Source organism: Coturnix japonica, chromosome 4, assembly GCF_054131305.1.
Source record: "Coturnix japonica strain WE chromosome 4, WE-NBRP24, whole genome shotgun sequence".
Classification (NCBI taxonomy): domain Eukaryota; kingdom Metazoa; phylum Chordata; class Aves; order Galliformes; family Phasianidae; genus Coturnix; species Coturnix japonica.
Window position 1 is genome coordinate 25,794,714 of NC_140666.1, and position 17,351 is coordinate 25,812,064.

The 17,351-nt window shown below is 38.9% G+C and overlaps 1 protein-coding gene across 4 annotated transcripts; it reads right to left on the minus strand.

Annotated features, from left to right (window-relative positions):
• Nucleotides 1-696: 696 nt before the first annotated feature.
• FMR1NB (FMR1 neighbor) lies at nucleotides 697-17,215 on the minus strand. Of its 4 annotated transcripts, none has more exons than XM_015860913.3 (7): nucleotides 17,142-17,215; nucleotides 16,115-16,192; nucleotides 12,726-12,836; nucleotides 12,113-12,250; nucleotides 10,176-10,272; nucleotides 7,914-8,052; nucleotides 996-1,080 (listed from the first exon to the last, which is right to left on the minus strand). In XM_015860913.3, exons 2-6 carry the CDS (start codon nucleotides 16,188-16,190, stop codon nucleotides 7,950-7,952), a joined length of 525 nt encoding a protein of 174 aa, XP_015716399.2. In that variant the 5' UTR covers nucleotides 16,191-16,192; nucleotides 17,142-17,215; the 3' UTR covers nucleotides 996-1,080; nucleotides 7,914-7,949. The 4 variants fall into 4 exon arrangements, with proteins under 4 accessions (XP_085400896.1, XP_015716399.2, XP_032300060.2 ...); XM_032444169.2 differs by having other exon boundaries at nucleotides 17,121-17,205; XM_085544770.1 differs by lacking the exon at nucleotides 996-1,080 and adding an exon at nucleotides 697-891 and having other exon boundaries at nucleotides 16,115-17,177.
• Nucleotides 17,216-17,351: the final 136 nt, after the last annotated feature.

Below are 17,351 nucleotides of genomic sequence, written 5' to 3' on the forward strand. Positions count from 1 at the left end.
GCCTTTTTTTTCACTCTTTTCCCCAACATATCTCAGATTTTCCCTCAGCCATTTTTAGGCTCCAAGCTACACACCACAGTTCAGAAAGAATCAGGTACCTTGGAAGATCATTTGTAGAGATGGTAAGAAATCCTAAGTCACAGACAACAACAAATGATTTTCCTAATCCCTTATTATCACTCTCACAAACCAGTTTGTTATGCTATGGAGCTCACAACCTCATACAAGGAAACCAGGGCCCAAGCATCATCAGATTTGCTTAGTTCTCCAGATATTAAATCAATGTGTCCTTTTTATCATAGATACAATACTCCACCTTTACACACAGGTGAACCGAGAAATTTTTTTCTTAGGAAACTATTCTACACAAGAGTCAGCGCACTAATCCATCCTGGCTATTTCCTGGTACAGCTCTGTTCAGGTCACAGGTTGTGCCAAGAGAGGCTGCCTACCACTTCCCATCAAGGGTTAGTTTTTTCCTATTACTTGTTCAGTCAAGGAGGCCAACCACACAAATTAAGTAACACTAACCAAGCTGCTCTTCCCTTTATGCAAAGCCATGAAGGGATAAAGCAAGTAATAAACTGCACAACAAACCACACAATGCTAGGGAAACTGGGAAGTGTTTGGCTAAACCAGCCAACATAGGCTGTATCACTCAGTCTAATAAAAGGAGATACCAAATTTTAGGAGATACAGAAGAAGATATTGGTGCGAACTCCCTAGATCAATTTATTTTGTTAAACTTACCCTGACCATCATCTTACCTTATTTGCTGTCCTCGTTAACTCTGAATATCCCAGGCTGTTTCTGCTCTCATGTCTTGTTCTCTAACTTCCTTTCACTCAGGTTCAGTGGCCTAATAATCAGGTTCATCTGCTTCACCTGGATCTGCCACATTTTTACATTCCAAAGAATGTAAGATATATGTATCAAAAGAATGTAAGAAGTATGCAATGAGCATTTTAGAAATTAAAATATATCCAGAAATTCCATAATGTTTCATAAAGCTTTAATTCAATTCTGGTATTTTAGTGGAGCTGGCATGTAGCGTCCTGTCCTCCAAAGAACCACTGTACCCTTAAAGAAAAAAAGGTGCGTTGAAGTAAAAGAGAAATAAAGTTGTTGCTGTAGATCACAACATTTCCTTTGGTCATATCTCTGCATACTTAATAGTACATATTATTTGATAGATAATAACAGCTCATTTTAAACTACTAAGTCTAATGCATGAATGTGTGGTCTTGAGCCTGTTAATGTGCACCACTTGCTACTACAGACCATGATGGTTGCTTTGGAGGAGTCAGCCTAGTTTGTCCAAATCCATCTCAATCTGATCAAATCTTGATTAGTTCTTAGCTGTCAGTGGACAATGTAAGCTGATTGCATGGTGTCATAGCTAAGCATTGTCTGAGCATAAAAGAGTACTATTAAAGCAACAATGAATAGACATTGCTGATGGATTGTAGGGGAATCAAATTCAAAATTAACAATGGAGACACCATGTGTTTACAGAGGACAAACAATGAGAAAACAAAGGGATGGGGAACAGATTATTATTCTGTTTAACTCTGTACTCAGCTACTTTTAAAAACTATAAGGAGCCACTAAGGCTATGTTTATAGTTAAAAGGCTGCAGTAGCTGCTTGCTACTCCCTCTTCTTTGCTCAACTGACTGCTGGTAGTAAAATCATAAAATCATAAAATGGTTTGGGTTGGAAAAGATCTTTAAGATCTCCTTACTCCAACCCCCCTGCTATAGGCAGGGGCGCCTCTGTCTAGACCAGGTTGCTCAAAGCCCCATCCAGCCTGGCCTTGAACGCCTCTGAGAAAGCTCTCCTCCATTGTGGCAACATGTTTGGATGCAACAAACACACAGTTTACTTCTTAGTAACTCAATGGGAAGAACACAGACACCATTTCCTTTTCCTGTGTTGTGGCCCTTTGGCACTTTTTTTTCAGCTGTGCTATATGTACAGACAAGTGATTTTACCAAGTCACTTACAGGGGTATATCTCATATATAAGAAATGCATGGGGTTCAGAAAGTAAATTTCAGCTATTCTTAAGTGCAGGTAAAAGCTAGTATAAATGCCCAGAAAATGCAGCTCTGTGTCTCTACCACTTTTTCCTCAAAACATGATTCTCTGTAATCATGTCATTCAAAGAGACTTTTGCTAAGTACTGAGGGAAAAGTGGCTTCCTCTGGTGAAGGGAGGAAAATGCCTGTTGCTGCAAGCTAGCCACCATCTTCAAGTCTAAGATGTATTAAAGCCCCTAAAATTTTTATTCCCAGCAGAGCCAGATAGGAGCAGTGTTTTCCTGACAGGTACTTCTATGTAAAAACCTACTTCCCAGCACAGTTTTGCAGTTGTACCTTCCTGCCAGAGCAGACAAAGAATAAATGTCCATTACGGTTTTATTTGAGAAAGATATTCTTATTGTCTCTCCAGTTCCTCCCACCCACTCCCATCTCTTTTTGAGGGGGTCGGAAGGCACAGCCTGGGGAAGACAACCTTTCCCCCAGCCAGAAAATAGCCATTTTGAGGCAAGACCTTAAAACTGATGATTTTGAAACTTTTTTCAACTGCCACGCTGTTCTGCTCCTGCATTCCTGTGGTGCCAACAGATGAAGCTGTAAGCCAGCTCGCCTCCCTGCATCTAATCCTGATACTACTCAGCAGCAGGGAAGGTGGGCAAATGTTCACTAGCAGTTGTTGGCAAAGAAACGCAGCAGGAATTAAACTGGATGTTGCCACCGCATGTGTAAAACAACCATTTGAGCAAATGCCGCTGTTGCAGCATCTTTAACCAGTAAAACAGAATGTGCTGTTAACCTTTTTTTTTCCTAGCTAGTAGCGTTGAAGAATTATGATTAATTGCAGCTACGCTGTTTTTGCTTTTAGTGAAACTATTGATGAAAAAAGATGATTGATGTTTGCAGCACTTGAAGTGATGGACTTTTATATATGACCACAGTAACAAAAATAAGATTTTAAAAGGAAAACAGGAATGCGATCCTGGTACACTACAGTAGAATGTTCTGTATCATTCTTAACAGTTATTTCCCTATGATCTTTCTTCTCTTCCTTTATAGAGGCACTGCAGATCTTTAGTTGACATGTCCCCAGCTCAGATGTTTCACAGTCCAGCCACAGTGATTTTATAGCATTCGAGGACAGTTGTGAATGAGGGAGCCAAAACAGTCATTTTCCATGCTTATCCACTGTTTATGAGCTAAATCTGTCACCAACTGTGTCATCAAGATAACTGGTCAGCACCAGCCCAATAACAGCATCTCCCCAGGCTCCCAGGTTTCCTTGCTTTTGACAGTTGTTCATACAGACCAGGTTTGATAAGAGATCCCTCTCTTGAAGTTGAGCTCATGTCATTCTCTAAAGCTATCAGTTTGGCATCTGTGCAATACAACTTGAAAACCCAAAATATCAGCTGGAAACGCATGGAGCACTCAATCTTAGGAACGGGAATTAAATTTTTCCTGTCACTGCTTGAGAAAGATGCAAAAGGATGCACCACATGATTGCAATTCCTTAGTATGCTTAATATGCTTCAGCAAGAGGGCAGTACTAAATGAGAGACCAGAAAACTTGTCTAAAGGAGAATCATTTTAACAGTTTCACTTCAGCCCAACTAATAATGTGCATACTAGGGATGAGGGCTGCTCCAAAAGTAATGCCTCTACTTTATTATGTTGGCCCACAACATCAAAGGCAGATGTTTGTGGAATGGCAGTAGAAGCTGAGCCTTCCTGCCACTGTTCTGTTACATTTTGGTGCTGTGTGACAGATAGCAGCAGAGGGGCAGTCTGACAGAAAGGTGTCTGCTGTGGAAGTGCATATGAAGCAAAAGAGTAGAACTGAATTCCTCCATGAGGAAGAAATGGCACCTGTTGACACTCGTTTCTTGCTGAATGTGGAGAGCAAACAGTGAACGTGAACACAGTGAGGGGTGAGTGGTGCATTTCAGCAATGGTGACAAAAGCAGGGCACTTACCCGGTGAAGATTTTAATAAGCAAGGCATGCAGTTCATTGCTGGTGAAATACGTTGTTTTGCAGCTGAGAATTTTCTCTATGAAACAGCATTTTGTGTGCTGTGTCTGTTGTAGTTCTTATGGAAGTAAACAGAAGACACTACTTTTGGAGCAACCCACTGATCTGTTCTATCTTTATAGAGCCAAATATCAGATATTCGAAAAATCAATGAGAGAGGATGCAGTAGGACTACTATATAATACATTTATAGCCATGTTCTCTTTTGGAAGGCAGCTCTCTGTAGAATTGCCATCACCTTCCCCACGTTGTTTATATTGCAGCTGACATTGTCATGCTTGCAAAGCTGCCAGAATAGTGATGGTGGTTGATGCAGCAGAGAAACGGCTTTTGCAGAGCAAAGCTCTATTACATTAACCTGTTACACAGAATAGAACACATGGGCTCAAAAATTTAATGGCTTGGGTGGAAGATACACGTAGGATAGCAGCTTCTGCAAGGAAACACTGCAGTAGAAACCATGCCTTTTAAGAAAGGACTTGAAAGAACATGAAGCAATTTGCCCAACCACAAAGATTTTGCTTAAATACAGTACTGTATTTGGCTTTCGATTCTTGAGCTTTGCAGTTCAAATCTGTTCTTTCACAACAACTTTCACTCCATAGTATTTAAAGTTCAATTCTCATGACTTTGAAACATTTTTGAAGATTAGATGGTGAGAAGTACCAGAATCATGCCACAGTTTTGTCAATAGACCTGGTGCGGGCTCTGGGTGGTGCACTAAAAGAGCTGAGGACTTCTCATAGCTCCTATCCCTATGCTGTCAGTATCCACTCTTGGACACAGCTACTGTACAGAGTCAGATTGTTAAGCTTTGTATTTATTTAATCTTTGGGAAGATAAGGATGGATGTTCCACTGAGAGGTCTTTTGTTTCATTCTGTACCAGTTCAATAGGAATGAGAGCAGATCTAAAGCCACAGGCAATTGTTTATATATCTTGTAAGTCTTCTAAAGCCTTGTCATCATATGCCGTATTATGTTGTCTTTTTTACAGAATGACTATTGCTCTATTGCATGTTACCTGCCTTCTTGTGACTTGATGAACCACACCGTAAAAATGCAGAAATCTAATAAAGTTCTGCAGAAACCAAAACCACTGAGGGAAAAATGTTTTCCTGCAGCACCATCTAGTGGCCCTGGATTTTAGTACAGAAGGTGCCTCCCTGGGCTAGAGGGCAGCATTCCGGCAGATTTGGAAACAGCGCCTAGCACCGAGTTGCTTCCTTCACCAACTACAGAGGCAATGGGAGCCTTTTAAGAGCACTTGTGCCGCTTTCTTGCTGACATGGGCCCTAATCCAGTTATTTGGAGAAACAGAAAGGAAAGCCAAGCTTGGCTCAGCAATGTGCAGCTTGATGATCTTTAAGATCTTCTCCAACCTGAGCAATTCTAAAATTCTACAATTCTATATTGTTATTCTATATGATTCTATAGAATTGCATTCTGAGATTCTGTAAGTCTACAACATGTTATATATAACATATATTACATACATACACATATATGTATTTCTATATAACATTGTAGGCAGAAATAGCAGTTAATTCTGCAATGCCCATGCTGAACTGCTGCCAATTCAATCAGTTCTCAGACTGGTACAGAAATTACAACTGATGTAGAAATTCCAATCTAAAAATCAAAGTTTTTGCCTTCTCCAACCAAAAGCCTTCTCAGCTTTTAAGAACATCCTTACAATGGAACTGCTACATACAAAAGGGACACAACTCAACTCCACAAGCAGTGCTCTTAAGTACCACTCTAACAGCGAATATAAGCATTGCTGGATCTTCTCCATCTCATATCCCTCTCTAATAGTGCACACATTTTGTTTATGTTCACCTTATTCTGCAGGCTACATTTACTGCAGGTGCACTGAAAGCTTTCAGTTAAATACAGTTGTTTTATAAGTGTTTGTTCATTTATCAGAATGTTCTGTGACATTGAAAGCGGTTGTGATCAAAATGTACCAACTCAAACTTACTCAGGAGAACAACCCTCTCTCATAATTACCTTCAGAAGAGATGTATGTGTTTGTTGCACGCACATTTCAGTTGTAAGAGTGCCCCTAAATTCAAGAAGCAGGAAATTGTTTTTATCTTTGTCAAAATATTTGCAGACATATCTCAGGATTCATAAAAGTAACATCAAGAAGCAGCAAACAGATCAGATTTGGAAGGCAAACTGAACATGATTCAATCTCCATCATTCTGCTGCTCAACATCAAAAACACTGTAATTCTTTTCCTTACAAAATTATATCCCAACCATCTCTAATACAGTGTTCCTGACAAGGGTTGCCATATCAAGCTGTAAAACTTCTGCATATGCTAATGCTGCATTATAACTGCATGCTCTGTCAGTTTCATGAGACTGCCCATATGCATACTTCAACTCTATTACACTTGGGCTTTAACTGATGTCTCTTTTAGAACTAGCAAAACAAAGAAAAATGTATGAACATTGTGAGTACAGTTTCAAAGTATCATTACTTTGCTATTCAAAACAATTACACGTTCATTTCTTGTTTTGTGTTACACTTCAGGGAGACTGAAAGAAATTGCATTTTGGCATCACTTGCCTTGAGAGACATATCCTAAAGATCTAAGGAAGTTCTGTGGTGCAGTGATATACCATGAACAGAAACAATGGCAGAGGAAATGCTACCAGTTTCCTGAAGTTCTTTGCCTAAGTATGTCTTTGAGAATGTCACTCTAAGGCTGACCTCCGAATTGTGAAGGTGCTTTACTAGCACATCAGGTGGCTTTAGCATCCAGGAGACAGAATGACCAGTTTTTCCCTTTTAGCATTACCATCTTTTTTTCATAAAGGAGATATGGAGTGAGTACAAAGAAACAGAAATGAACAACTTCTAATGCAAAAATCAATAGCATCATCAAGGGTTGGCAACACTATATTACTGTGATGCTAAAAGAAATCATTTCCTAGAGCATACTCATAGTTAGTGCATAATCCTGGTGTCTTTCTCCTCCATCCTCATTAATATGACATGGATGGTCCTCTACACCAAAAGAGAGGAAAAATAAGGAAAAAAAAAAACAAACCTTACACACCAGTATAACTGGATTAAGGAACATCTTTGCAAATCTGGCAAATAATACTCCCACTGAAGTTCTTCCTTGTTGTTTAACAACCTCACTGACATATTATGCCATTGTCACCTTTAGCATGCTACAGAGTTTGGCACAGTAAATAGCATTTAATTCCCAGATTACATGCATTTCAGCATTTAGTAAGAATGGTAGGATTTGAAGCTGTGTGAAAATACCGGCATTAAACACCCCTTTCCATAGAAAAGATTTCTTAGTAACTAGAAATGGCTCCTTGTTTCCTACAAGCAGCAAAAACCTTACTTTTCTTCTCTACTCCCCATTCACACATGGGATAAGGGACATATAACTGGCAGAGGATTTAAGCCTAGGACTGTAATATCCAATGAATCACTGAATGATTTAGGTTGGAAAGGACCTCACAGCCCCGCCAGCCCCACCGTGTGCTGGCTGCCCAGGGCCCAACCAGCCTGGCCTTGGGCACCTGCAGAGATGGAGACCCACAGCTCTGGGCAGCTCTACCAGAGCCTCGCCAGAGCTTGCTCTGCTCTCATTTAGCATGAGAGAACAGGAATCAAATTCTGGCAGATTCATTATTTGTCCCACAGCAGAAACTTAGGGTGGCTTGTGATAAAAAGTGCTTTTGTGACAAAATCTACTGGACTGGGAAGCCAACAGGAATTTAGTATTGCATATGTCTAGTACACTATATAAAATCAAAGGTAAGACAATGCTAAACAGAAAGAACAAAAGAATGTTCTAAATTTAGTTTACCTTTCTTTTGTGTTTATGCTCCTCGAAGCCTTTAGGTCAATTTGATAACAAGCTACGCATTTCTTCACTATTTGCTCTCTTGTTCTTCACAATTTGTTCTATTGTTATGTTTGCACTTCGTAAAGGATTGATACATGGACTGCAACATATTAAAACGACAGAAGGAATTGAGACCAAATCACTTAGGTTTTAGCTGCAAAAGCCTAACTGCAGAGAAGAATAAGTGAAAGATACTGCTACTCATTACAGGGGCCATAAGATTTCATCAGTAGAACACAGTGAGCTACCCAAGTTTAAAGTCTCTCTTTCTCTCCCTCTCTCTCTCTCAAAAAAATAAATAAATGCAGGCTCCTATGGGAAACCTTAGAATTTGCTCGACAAGAACCATAATGGAATTAATCAATTATCCCAAATTTCATCAGAGCTCTCTTATTTTTTGGTCAATCTAGAGAACCATGTTTTACTTCTGTGCATGTCCTTCACAGCACAATTTTTGTACTGTCTGTGGGAGCCTCTCAACAGTGACTATACAGCACTGTTAATGAAAACAAGGATTTCCAACTAAATAGGTTTCAGGCTTTTTAAAGGAATATGTTTTGAAGCCATATCCACTAGCAACAGTTCCTAAAACTAGAAAAATCTGATCCAAGTTAATACGTTATAGGATTGTTTTTTTTCCTAGAACTGAAATATGTGGTGTTGGAAATTAAAGCCATTTAGCATCTGGTTAATCACTACATGAAAAAAAAGAAAACAACCAACAATAAATAAGTCACAGCAGAACAGCAGTTCTGGCTTAATTGGCTATGGAAAAAAAACACAACAACACAAAAATGATCATTTAAACATTAATGTGAATTATCTCAAAACGAATGCATATTAATTCATTTTCCAGAAAATATATGATAATTTCATGATAATTCTTTGCATCCTGTTTTCCAAGTCATTGATGACTCAGTGTAGTTATCTGTATGCTCAGCATCAGCTGTTGAGCATAGAAGATGGAATGTGGAGATTTTCACAGCAGGTTTTGTCTAAATGTGGCACGCCATAGCAAATAGCAATCTGTTAAACAGCCACATTTCTGAAGTCTACATGTGTGTGTACATACACGTATAGAATCTCACACAGTCTACTATTATCTTAGTAAAGGCAAAATTTAACACTTCAGAAAAAAAATCTACTCAGAGAAAGACAATTACGTTACATTAACTAAGCTGTAGTATTAACCATACTATATGAACCACCACCTTAAAAAAATAAAGCACAATTATGTTAATATGCCCCATTCTTGTTTAACCATTTAAATACTGTAGAGCTTACATTTTCCCCATTATCATAAGAATGCATACTCATGCCAAAACTCTTTGCAATATCAAGCACTAAATTGCTTGCAAAACATACACGGGCTGTAATGCACTCTAAAAATTAAATGGGAAAAACTCACTAAAAAGGAGCACCATTAAAAAAAAAAAAGCCCCAAAACAACAACAATAACAAAACTATTATACATTAGCAGCATTCAAATAATTTACTTCCTTCTCTCTGAAGTCTACTCCTCCTCCTCTTATTTTGGATAGAACAGAATGGTCTGTATGTAGCATTATGCCCTAAAGATTTGTTTGCTCTCAAGAGTCTCCTTCACTACCCTTTTTCCACTCCCAACTAACAGTTGCTGATTTTCCCTTCCCTTCCTGCTTAAGAGGAGATGAACCAAGTTGTTTTAACATATATGGATATCATACGAAGGCAGGTCTGGCCTCTGGTAGGAAGCAGGTGTGGAAAGGAGGTGGTGTTGGTAACAGGAAGAAAATGGGAGTATTGAGGGAACAAAAGTCTGGTCTTCCATATGCCAACAAACCTGCCCAGGACAGGATCTCACTTCCCACAGAGCTGAACTCAAATTCAGTCACTACTGCTCAAGTTCCATTCAGGTCTTTATGTGGAGACTTCTCTACTAATGTGCAGCCGGTCTGCCCATAAGTTCTACATGCAGTAGGACTAAGACCAGTTCTTTATAACTAAGTTTTTAGAATGGCTACTGGAGCATTAACAAGCTATTTTTTTTTTTCCTCTGAAGTCAAACTGATTATGTGGCTCCAAAATCCAAGGATTTATTTTCCATGGTGTTGTATGACTTCTTCAGCTTCTTTTCCCCCAGTCATTTCTCTGCTCACTGGCTCTAAATATGTCAGCTGTACATATCTTTGACATTTAGTAGCAGTATATTGTAAAACTAGTTGTTTTGGTACTAATGCTTACCTCTTCTGAAGCCAGGCACAGCAAAATAATGGTACACAACCCAAAATTATACATCCAAGTGCCCCAACCAGAAACAGTCGAAGTGCCAGCTGCAGATCTGTAGAACCAGTGGAAGTTTGTATTAGTTACAAACACATCCAAGATATATATTGAGGTGCAGAAGACGGAGATTAGCCTTGAAGACAGACATGCCTGTATTTCAGTCACACAATAGGGAAAAAAGCAAATGCTAAAAAAGCACCCAGATCAGAAAGATCAAGTCAAATTTGACCACTGGATTTCAAACACTTCCAAATGTTTAGTTTCAGAAATAAAACTTTATTCCTTATCAAACTAGACTTACATAGATGTATATGCAGTCCTATAGAGCTTCCTAAACATGGAGACAAAATCATGAAAATTAATGCTATTTATATCTTTCAGTTCAAAACTTTTGCAGCATTTTCTATTAGCTTTATTTTATTTCTCCTAAAGTTAAAGACAAAACTCCCAGATAAGAACCATTCAAGTGTGCAGCCTATGACCATAAACCAGAAGTGCGAGTGCCATGAGTCTAATGTGCTTCTTCTGTCAACAATTGCTATAAGGCAAAAAGCATATGCTCCCAGGCAGTAAATGCTGATATTTCCTTTGGACATATGTTGTATATCCTGGAGCATTCAAGTACTTGCTACAAATGACTTGATAAAATAGCCCATCTTTAAAATTTACTTCTATATCATAAAAGGAATCAAAGCAGTCACGGTTTAATAAGTATATCTAATTTTAATATGTTCTTAAGTATATGTCCTAAATATGAGCAAAATATCTACAGTTTTTACAGGGAAAAATATGATAAAAATTAAGATTTGTTTCAAACCTTTTAGAGAAGCTGAGTTTACCATACGGTTCTATGCAATGATTTGATATAGAACAAGATCACTGAAATCTCTCATAAGAGGAAAAAAATATCATCCACTCCAAGTCTATGTTTAAAGAAAATAATAAAGGTAAAGCTTATGTTTGTTATGTTAAAGGTAGAATTTGAGAAGATGATCGGAAAGAATTTCTGCATATCTCAAAGCCCACCAGTCTTCTGCATGAAGCAATATTACTATCACCATTAGGTGAAGTAACCTGCATCTTTGTGGGTCATAAAACTCTCAGTAAGGGTGATGCCATCTCTTTTCTCATGACTTGTTGTCACGGTTTTATGATTTTTGTTATCAGTATTCCACATCATAACATCATGTAAAGCATGATGATTAAAGAGTTAATTCTCCACTCCCATGGACTGCTGGTTTTTGAATACCTGGCTCTTAAAATTGAAGAACTACATACCCCAGAGGACTTTGTGTTCAGAAAGAAGATCCTGGCAAGACACAAGACTCTTTCTCACTGCCTGTCAGTGTGTGGGTGTGCTTCCCAGCTGTTTTGCATTCAGTTCAGAGTAAGGCCTTCAGTTTTGGATGCTCTCTCTCACTTTATTTCATTTATTAGCCTCAATTCCAATAATATATTATATTAGATTGTGCTATCTTGCATTCCTATATCATACATAGTAAATTAACTCTCCTCCTCAGATCATTGCTGTTCTGTTTTTAGTTTCAGCTCCTATCTCCCTACCCTTTTCCTTTTCCCGGGGCATGGGTTTGTGGGTCCCTTGCACCATTAGTCACAGAACTGGGCTGAACCAGCCTGTAAATTGTTGATACCCCCTCCCCCCCCTTTTCAGGCCAGTGAGTTTGCTGTTCCCCTGTCAGGAACACAGACAGATCTGGGGATAACTCCGTGATACTTGTTCAAGAGGTTCACCACTGTTCTAATGAAGTTTAGTTTCCTAATATGCAAGCTGAATTTCTCAAGCATCAATGAGCTGCAATTTCCTGTTGTCATATCATCGTCTTACTAGAAAGAGTATTCGGCTATAAAGCAAAAATTTACAGAAGAATACTTACTGTCTTTAAATGGGACATAACATTCCAGTTGATGTCTGCCTTTGGAAGGACAACATCTATTTTCCAAGCACTTTGTTGCATTAATGCTCCCTCCTGCACGACAAGGGACTAAGGTGTGCCTTTCTTTGTATCGGCAAGCTTAAAAAAATAAAATAGTAAAATATAAGAGTTCTGTTCTAGAAGGAATACCTAAAGAGAAGCTATTAGTTTCATGCTTCCAGCATGTTTTGAAGAAGCCTGTTTAAAAGCAGTGTCATTGAAAACTACTGTTGAGCAAAATACGCTTACACAAGCAGACTAGAAAACTAACTCAAAACAAATTCAAGAAAGTTGGGGAAGGTGAATTCTACATCAAATTGTCCAGCATTTCTAGGTCACTTCACTGATGATGAATAGTTTTATAAGACAGAAGTAACACAATTGAAGCAAATCCATGATGGCTCAAACAGCACATTTAACAATACCTCTTGGATGAGGACTAGTGATTTTTACAGTATCAGACTGAAGGTTTCAAATGCACTGAGTGCCAACAGTTAAAGAGTAAAAAGCTGTTCTGGAAGTAAAATGGAAAAAGAGGAAAGAAACAGTGCTGCAGTGATGAAGTGGCACTTACTCACTGGCCTGAAGAGGTTTAAAAACGCGTTAGATGCACCTTTCACTTTCGTGACAAAGTTGCTGCCTGCCACTTCATTTTTTTCTGAAGCAGGAGATGGTGATGTAAAACCTGAAAGCTCATAATGATTAGCTCATTACCATCAAAATATCCATAATTAATTAAATTGAATGACATTTGCATTCTGATTATCTTTCATTATGAAGGCATTTATAGTCATTATGAATTATGACGCTGATGGCTAGTAAGGTTAAGCACAGATGCCTTCCCATTGCATTCCATTATGTTACATCAAACTACTTCATGTACCACAATGAGCAAAGATGTGAAATTCAAATAAAGGAGTCAATTCACATGGGAATTGAAAAGAGAAAAAGCACTACCTTTCACATAAAATATGCAGGTTATATGGAAATTCTATATTACAGCTGTATTTGTCACGTATGCAAGCAGAACTTCTGGTCTTTAGACCTAAATATGACCTCAAAAACAAACACATACACCCATAGAAAAGAAGTGTGTCATTGATGGTGGCTTCACTGGATAAAACCAAACTAGCATCTCTTGTGGGTTCTTTTTTGTTGATGTTGTTGTGTTGTTTTTTTTTTGTTTTTGTTTTTTTTTGTTTGTTTCCAGACAGTGGCAGACATACCCAGGAAAGGAGCAAATAACTCATGAACACAGATATTCGAGTACCTTCGAAAAATAGTAATTTGCTGGGACTTATCATAGAATTGTTTGAGTTGGAAGGGACATTTAAAGGCTATCTGGCACAAACCCCTGCAATGAACAGGGACACCTACAGCACCCTTAGGTGCTCAGAACCCCATCCAGCCTGTGTTTCCAGGGGCAGAGCATCTACCATCTGTCTGGGCAACCTGTGCCAGTGCCTTGCCACCCTTACTATAACCTACTTCTTCCTTATATCCAATCTAAATGTCCTCTTTTAATTTAAATTTTTCCCCCTTGTCCTTTCATCACAGACCATGCTGAAGAGTCCATCCCCTTCTTTCATGTAGCTCCCTTCTAGATAATGAGAGGCCACTCTCAGCTCTCCCCACAGCCTTCCCTTCTCCATGCTGCACACCCCAGGTCTTAGACCATCCTCAGAGGAAGGTGTTCCATCCCTCGAATCATTTTTGTGGCCCTCTTCTGGATACACTCCAACAGCTCCACGTCTCTCCTGTGCTGAGCACTCCCCATCTGGATGCAGCACTCCAGGTGAGGCCTTACAGAGCAGAGCTGAGGGGAAGATCCCCTCCCTCACCTTGCTGGCTGCACTTCTTTGGAATCATCCATATCCGGTTGGCTTTTTGGGCTATCCTCTATCCTTACATCCCCCAGCTTGTACTGGTAATGGTGTTGCCATAAGCCTGTTGCCAGACTTTGTACTTGGCTTCACTGGCCCTCATGAGGTTCTCCTGGTCACTGCTTAGCCTAAATCCCTCTGGATGGCAACCCATCACTCAAGCATGTTGACAGCCCCACACAGGTTGGTGCCATTCACAAACTTGCTAAAGGGGCACTTGATCTCACCATCAGTGTCATTGACAAAGATGTTAAAGAGCACTGGTCCCAGTACTGACTCCTTAGGGATACCACTTGTCACTGATCTTCATCTGGACACTAGGGACGTCCCCATGTGCCTTAGCATAGCTTCCAGGAGGATCTGTTCTGAGATCTTCCCCAGCACTGAGATGATGCTGACAGGTTGGTAGTTCTCAGCTTATCCTTTCTACTTCTTAAAAATAGATGCGACATTGCCTTTTTTCCAGTAGCCAAGGACTTCACATACTGTTATTACTTCTCAAATATCATTGTGAATGTCTTTGCAATTACATCAGCCAGTTCTCTCAGGACTGTGGGACGCATCTCACCAGGATCCATAGACCTCTATACTCTTTCCAGGGCACCTGCCCCTGTTTCCACTACCTGAGAAAAATTTATCACTCCAGTTTGATCAGCAGGTCCCAGTTTAGATGATTGAAGAAAGTATTATCATTAAGTCTTGTTGTCTCACTCTACCTCTTTTTCATCAAAGCAGAAATACCAATTACAGTGGGACTCTACTGGAAATCAGTGATTTCACAGTATGGAAGAACTCAAAATTCCTATTTGCTTGCATTCCCCCCCACCCCCAGGGGAAACTTAAGTCATTGGAACTTTAAGAGCTTTCAGTGATAAGAGTTTATTGAAAGGCACTTCATGATTTTATAGTGTCTTATAATAAGGTCACAGCCTAACCAAAACCTAATGTATTCAAATAACTTCAGGTTTTTGTTTTGTTTTTTAGTCACTCCCAAGCAAGGAGCACCATTAGTTCCAAGTACATAAATGCACTATTTGTCTTGGTGCATGATTTACATTTCCAGACCATACGACATTCTTGGGAAAAGAAGCACTATAGGCATAATTGAATTCACATCAAAATAGGGACTGATATGAATGTGTAACAGAAAACTAACCAACAAAGTCACATTAGCAGATATATCACTGTTTCTCCATCTGCCTTGGTGATACAGATAGAAATTTTAAAGAACTCAGGTTTCAAACAGAAAATTTGAAAGATTTTGTAATAATTTCTTAAGAATTTCACGCAGTAAGGTATCTGGCAATCAGTTTGATAAGTAACACCTGAAAAGATGACCATGATTGTCTTTCTTACTACTCCCTCGTCTTATTAAATTATATCAAACTAGGTTTAAGGAGGCAAACCATATAATGGACACTGCCAACCACATCTGTATCTATATTAGAATTCATAAACACACCTATTAAGAATGTTTTTGCTTGTTTGTGAACAGAATGTTTTACTCACATAGGTATTACAAAAGCATTTTACAATGAGTTCTGCAGCAAATCCATAGCTTTTCAATGAGAAAAAGCTTCAGATGTGGATTCTCACAGCATGAAGGATTAATAGCGAGCTTAATGTGTGGGCAGATACTTTAAGCACATTTGAGATGACATTTAACTTCATTTGAATGCAAGTTAACAGCTTACCAAAAATCATCAACTATTTTGAGCCACCTGCTGCAATAAGCAAATAACAGATCTCAACAGGTTATAGGAACAACTGTATCTTGGAAAATGTAGTTTAAATGGGGGGAAAAAAAGATCAATAAACAAATTAAAGCAAGACAGGTGCATTACCAAGGATGAAACAAGCAGCACATTTCTCACAGGTATAAACAGAAATGGGAACTACAGTTGTTGAGAAAACATTTGCCTGTATTTAAGTGACCGGACTCTGACCAATCCCACCTACAGTAACTAACTTTCATCATATTCTTCAGTAGTTTCCAATAATTGCCAAGACAACAAGATTATATAACCTTACAGGCAAATTATTTGCTTCTATGAAATCACTTTTCACCTTGAAAACTCACTTGAATTGACGCTATGAAGCAGTATCAATATGACATAGCTCCACAATAGATGAAAGCCAATTCCTTCTTGTAGCATTACTGTAATAAAGCGAACAGCAATAAGGCATGTGGTCACACACACAAACTTTTCTGATCTATCTTTTATCTTCATACTCATGTATTACAACAAGCAATGACAGATTGCTGCACAGAGCAGGTCTGCTGTCCTCCCAAATAGGGAGGCTAAACTCAACAAAAGATCTTTTGGTGATAAGAAGTGATTTTGAATAAGTTACTCATTTTAGAGCTTACGGAGAGACAGCTTGTTAAACCGGGACTGGGGAAGTGGAAGGGGGAATATACCTCTTCAAAGAATCTTAGAGCTAGATAATAAAACCTTGAAAGATCACTTGTGGTCTAGTATTCTTATTTGTATTTACTGAACAGAATGAGGAGTGAAGAACTGAAAACTGACGGAAGCTTACAATAGAATTCCAGTTTAGCTTACAGAGTTCTTCAGTCTTCCCAACATCAGAGAATATGAAATGTTTTGAATAAAAACATTTAGAAAAGGTAGACAAAAAAGATATAATGGATAAAAACACTTCTAAAATCCTCAAGTCATTTAACAATAACTCTAAGTTGGGTTTTTAAACCTCCAACCACCCCCGGAAGATTGCTGTGCCAGATGCTATGTTTCACTGCCTGCTGTTCCTGTTCTGATACTCTAAAAGGTCTATTTCAATCACTGTCACAAGGCAAAACAGGGATTTGATTAACACTGGTAAGGGAACACAACCTTACAGAGAACGGAATGACTGTGTATTACACAGGTATTCTCCTATGAAGGGTCTGTTGTTTGTGCTCCCGCTGCTAAATCATGAACACTTTATTGCAGTTTGAACATACCTATAGTGTAGAGTAACACACAAAACACATTTGCCGTCCCAAGGAGAAAGTTTACATCTGACAGATTTTTGTACTGTTTTTCTTAAGAGAACAGGAATCTAATTTTCAAGACACCTACTATAGTTTCTCCCCAACATACTTGCCTTGTATTTTCTTCTGCAATTGGATCAGTAAGATCACTGCTACCCTGTGCAACTCCAGGCAGAGTCAAACCTCCTTGTCACAATGGGCTACTTGTTACCTATGACGTAGCTCAGAACAAACAGTACAGATGTGGAACTGAAGCTAACGTTCGATAGACCAGAAAAAGCAGCTGCATGTGGCATGAAAAAGTCAGCTTCCCAAGGAG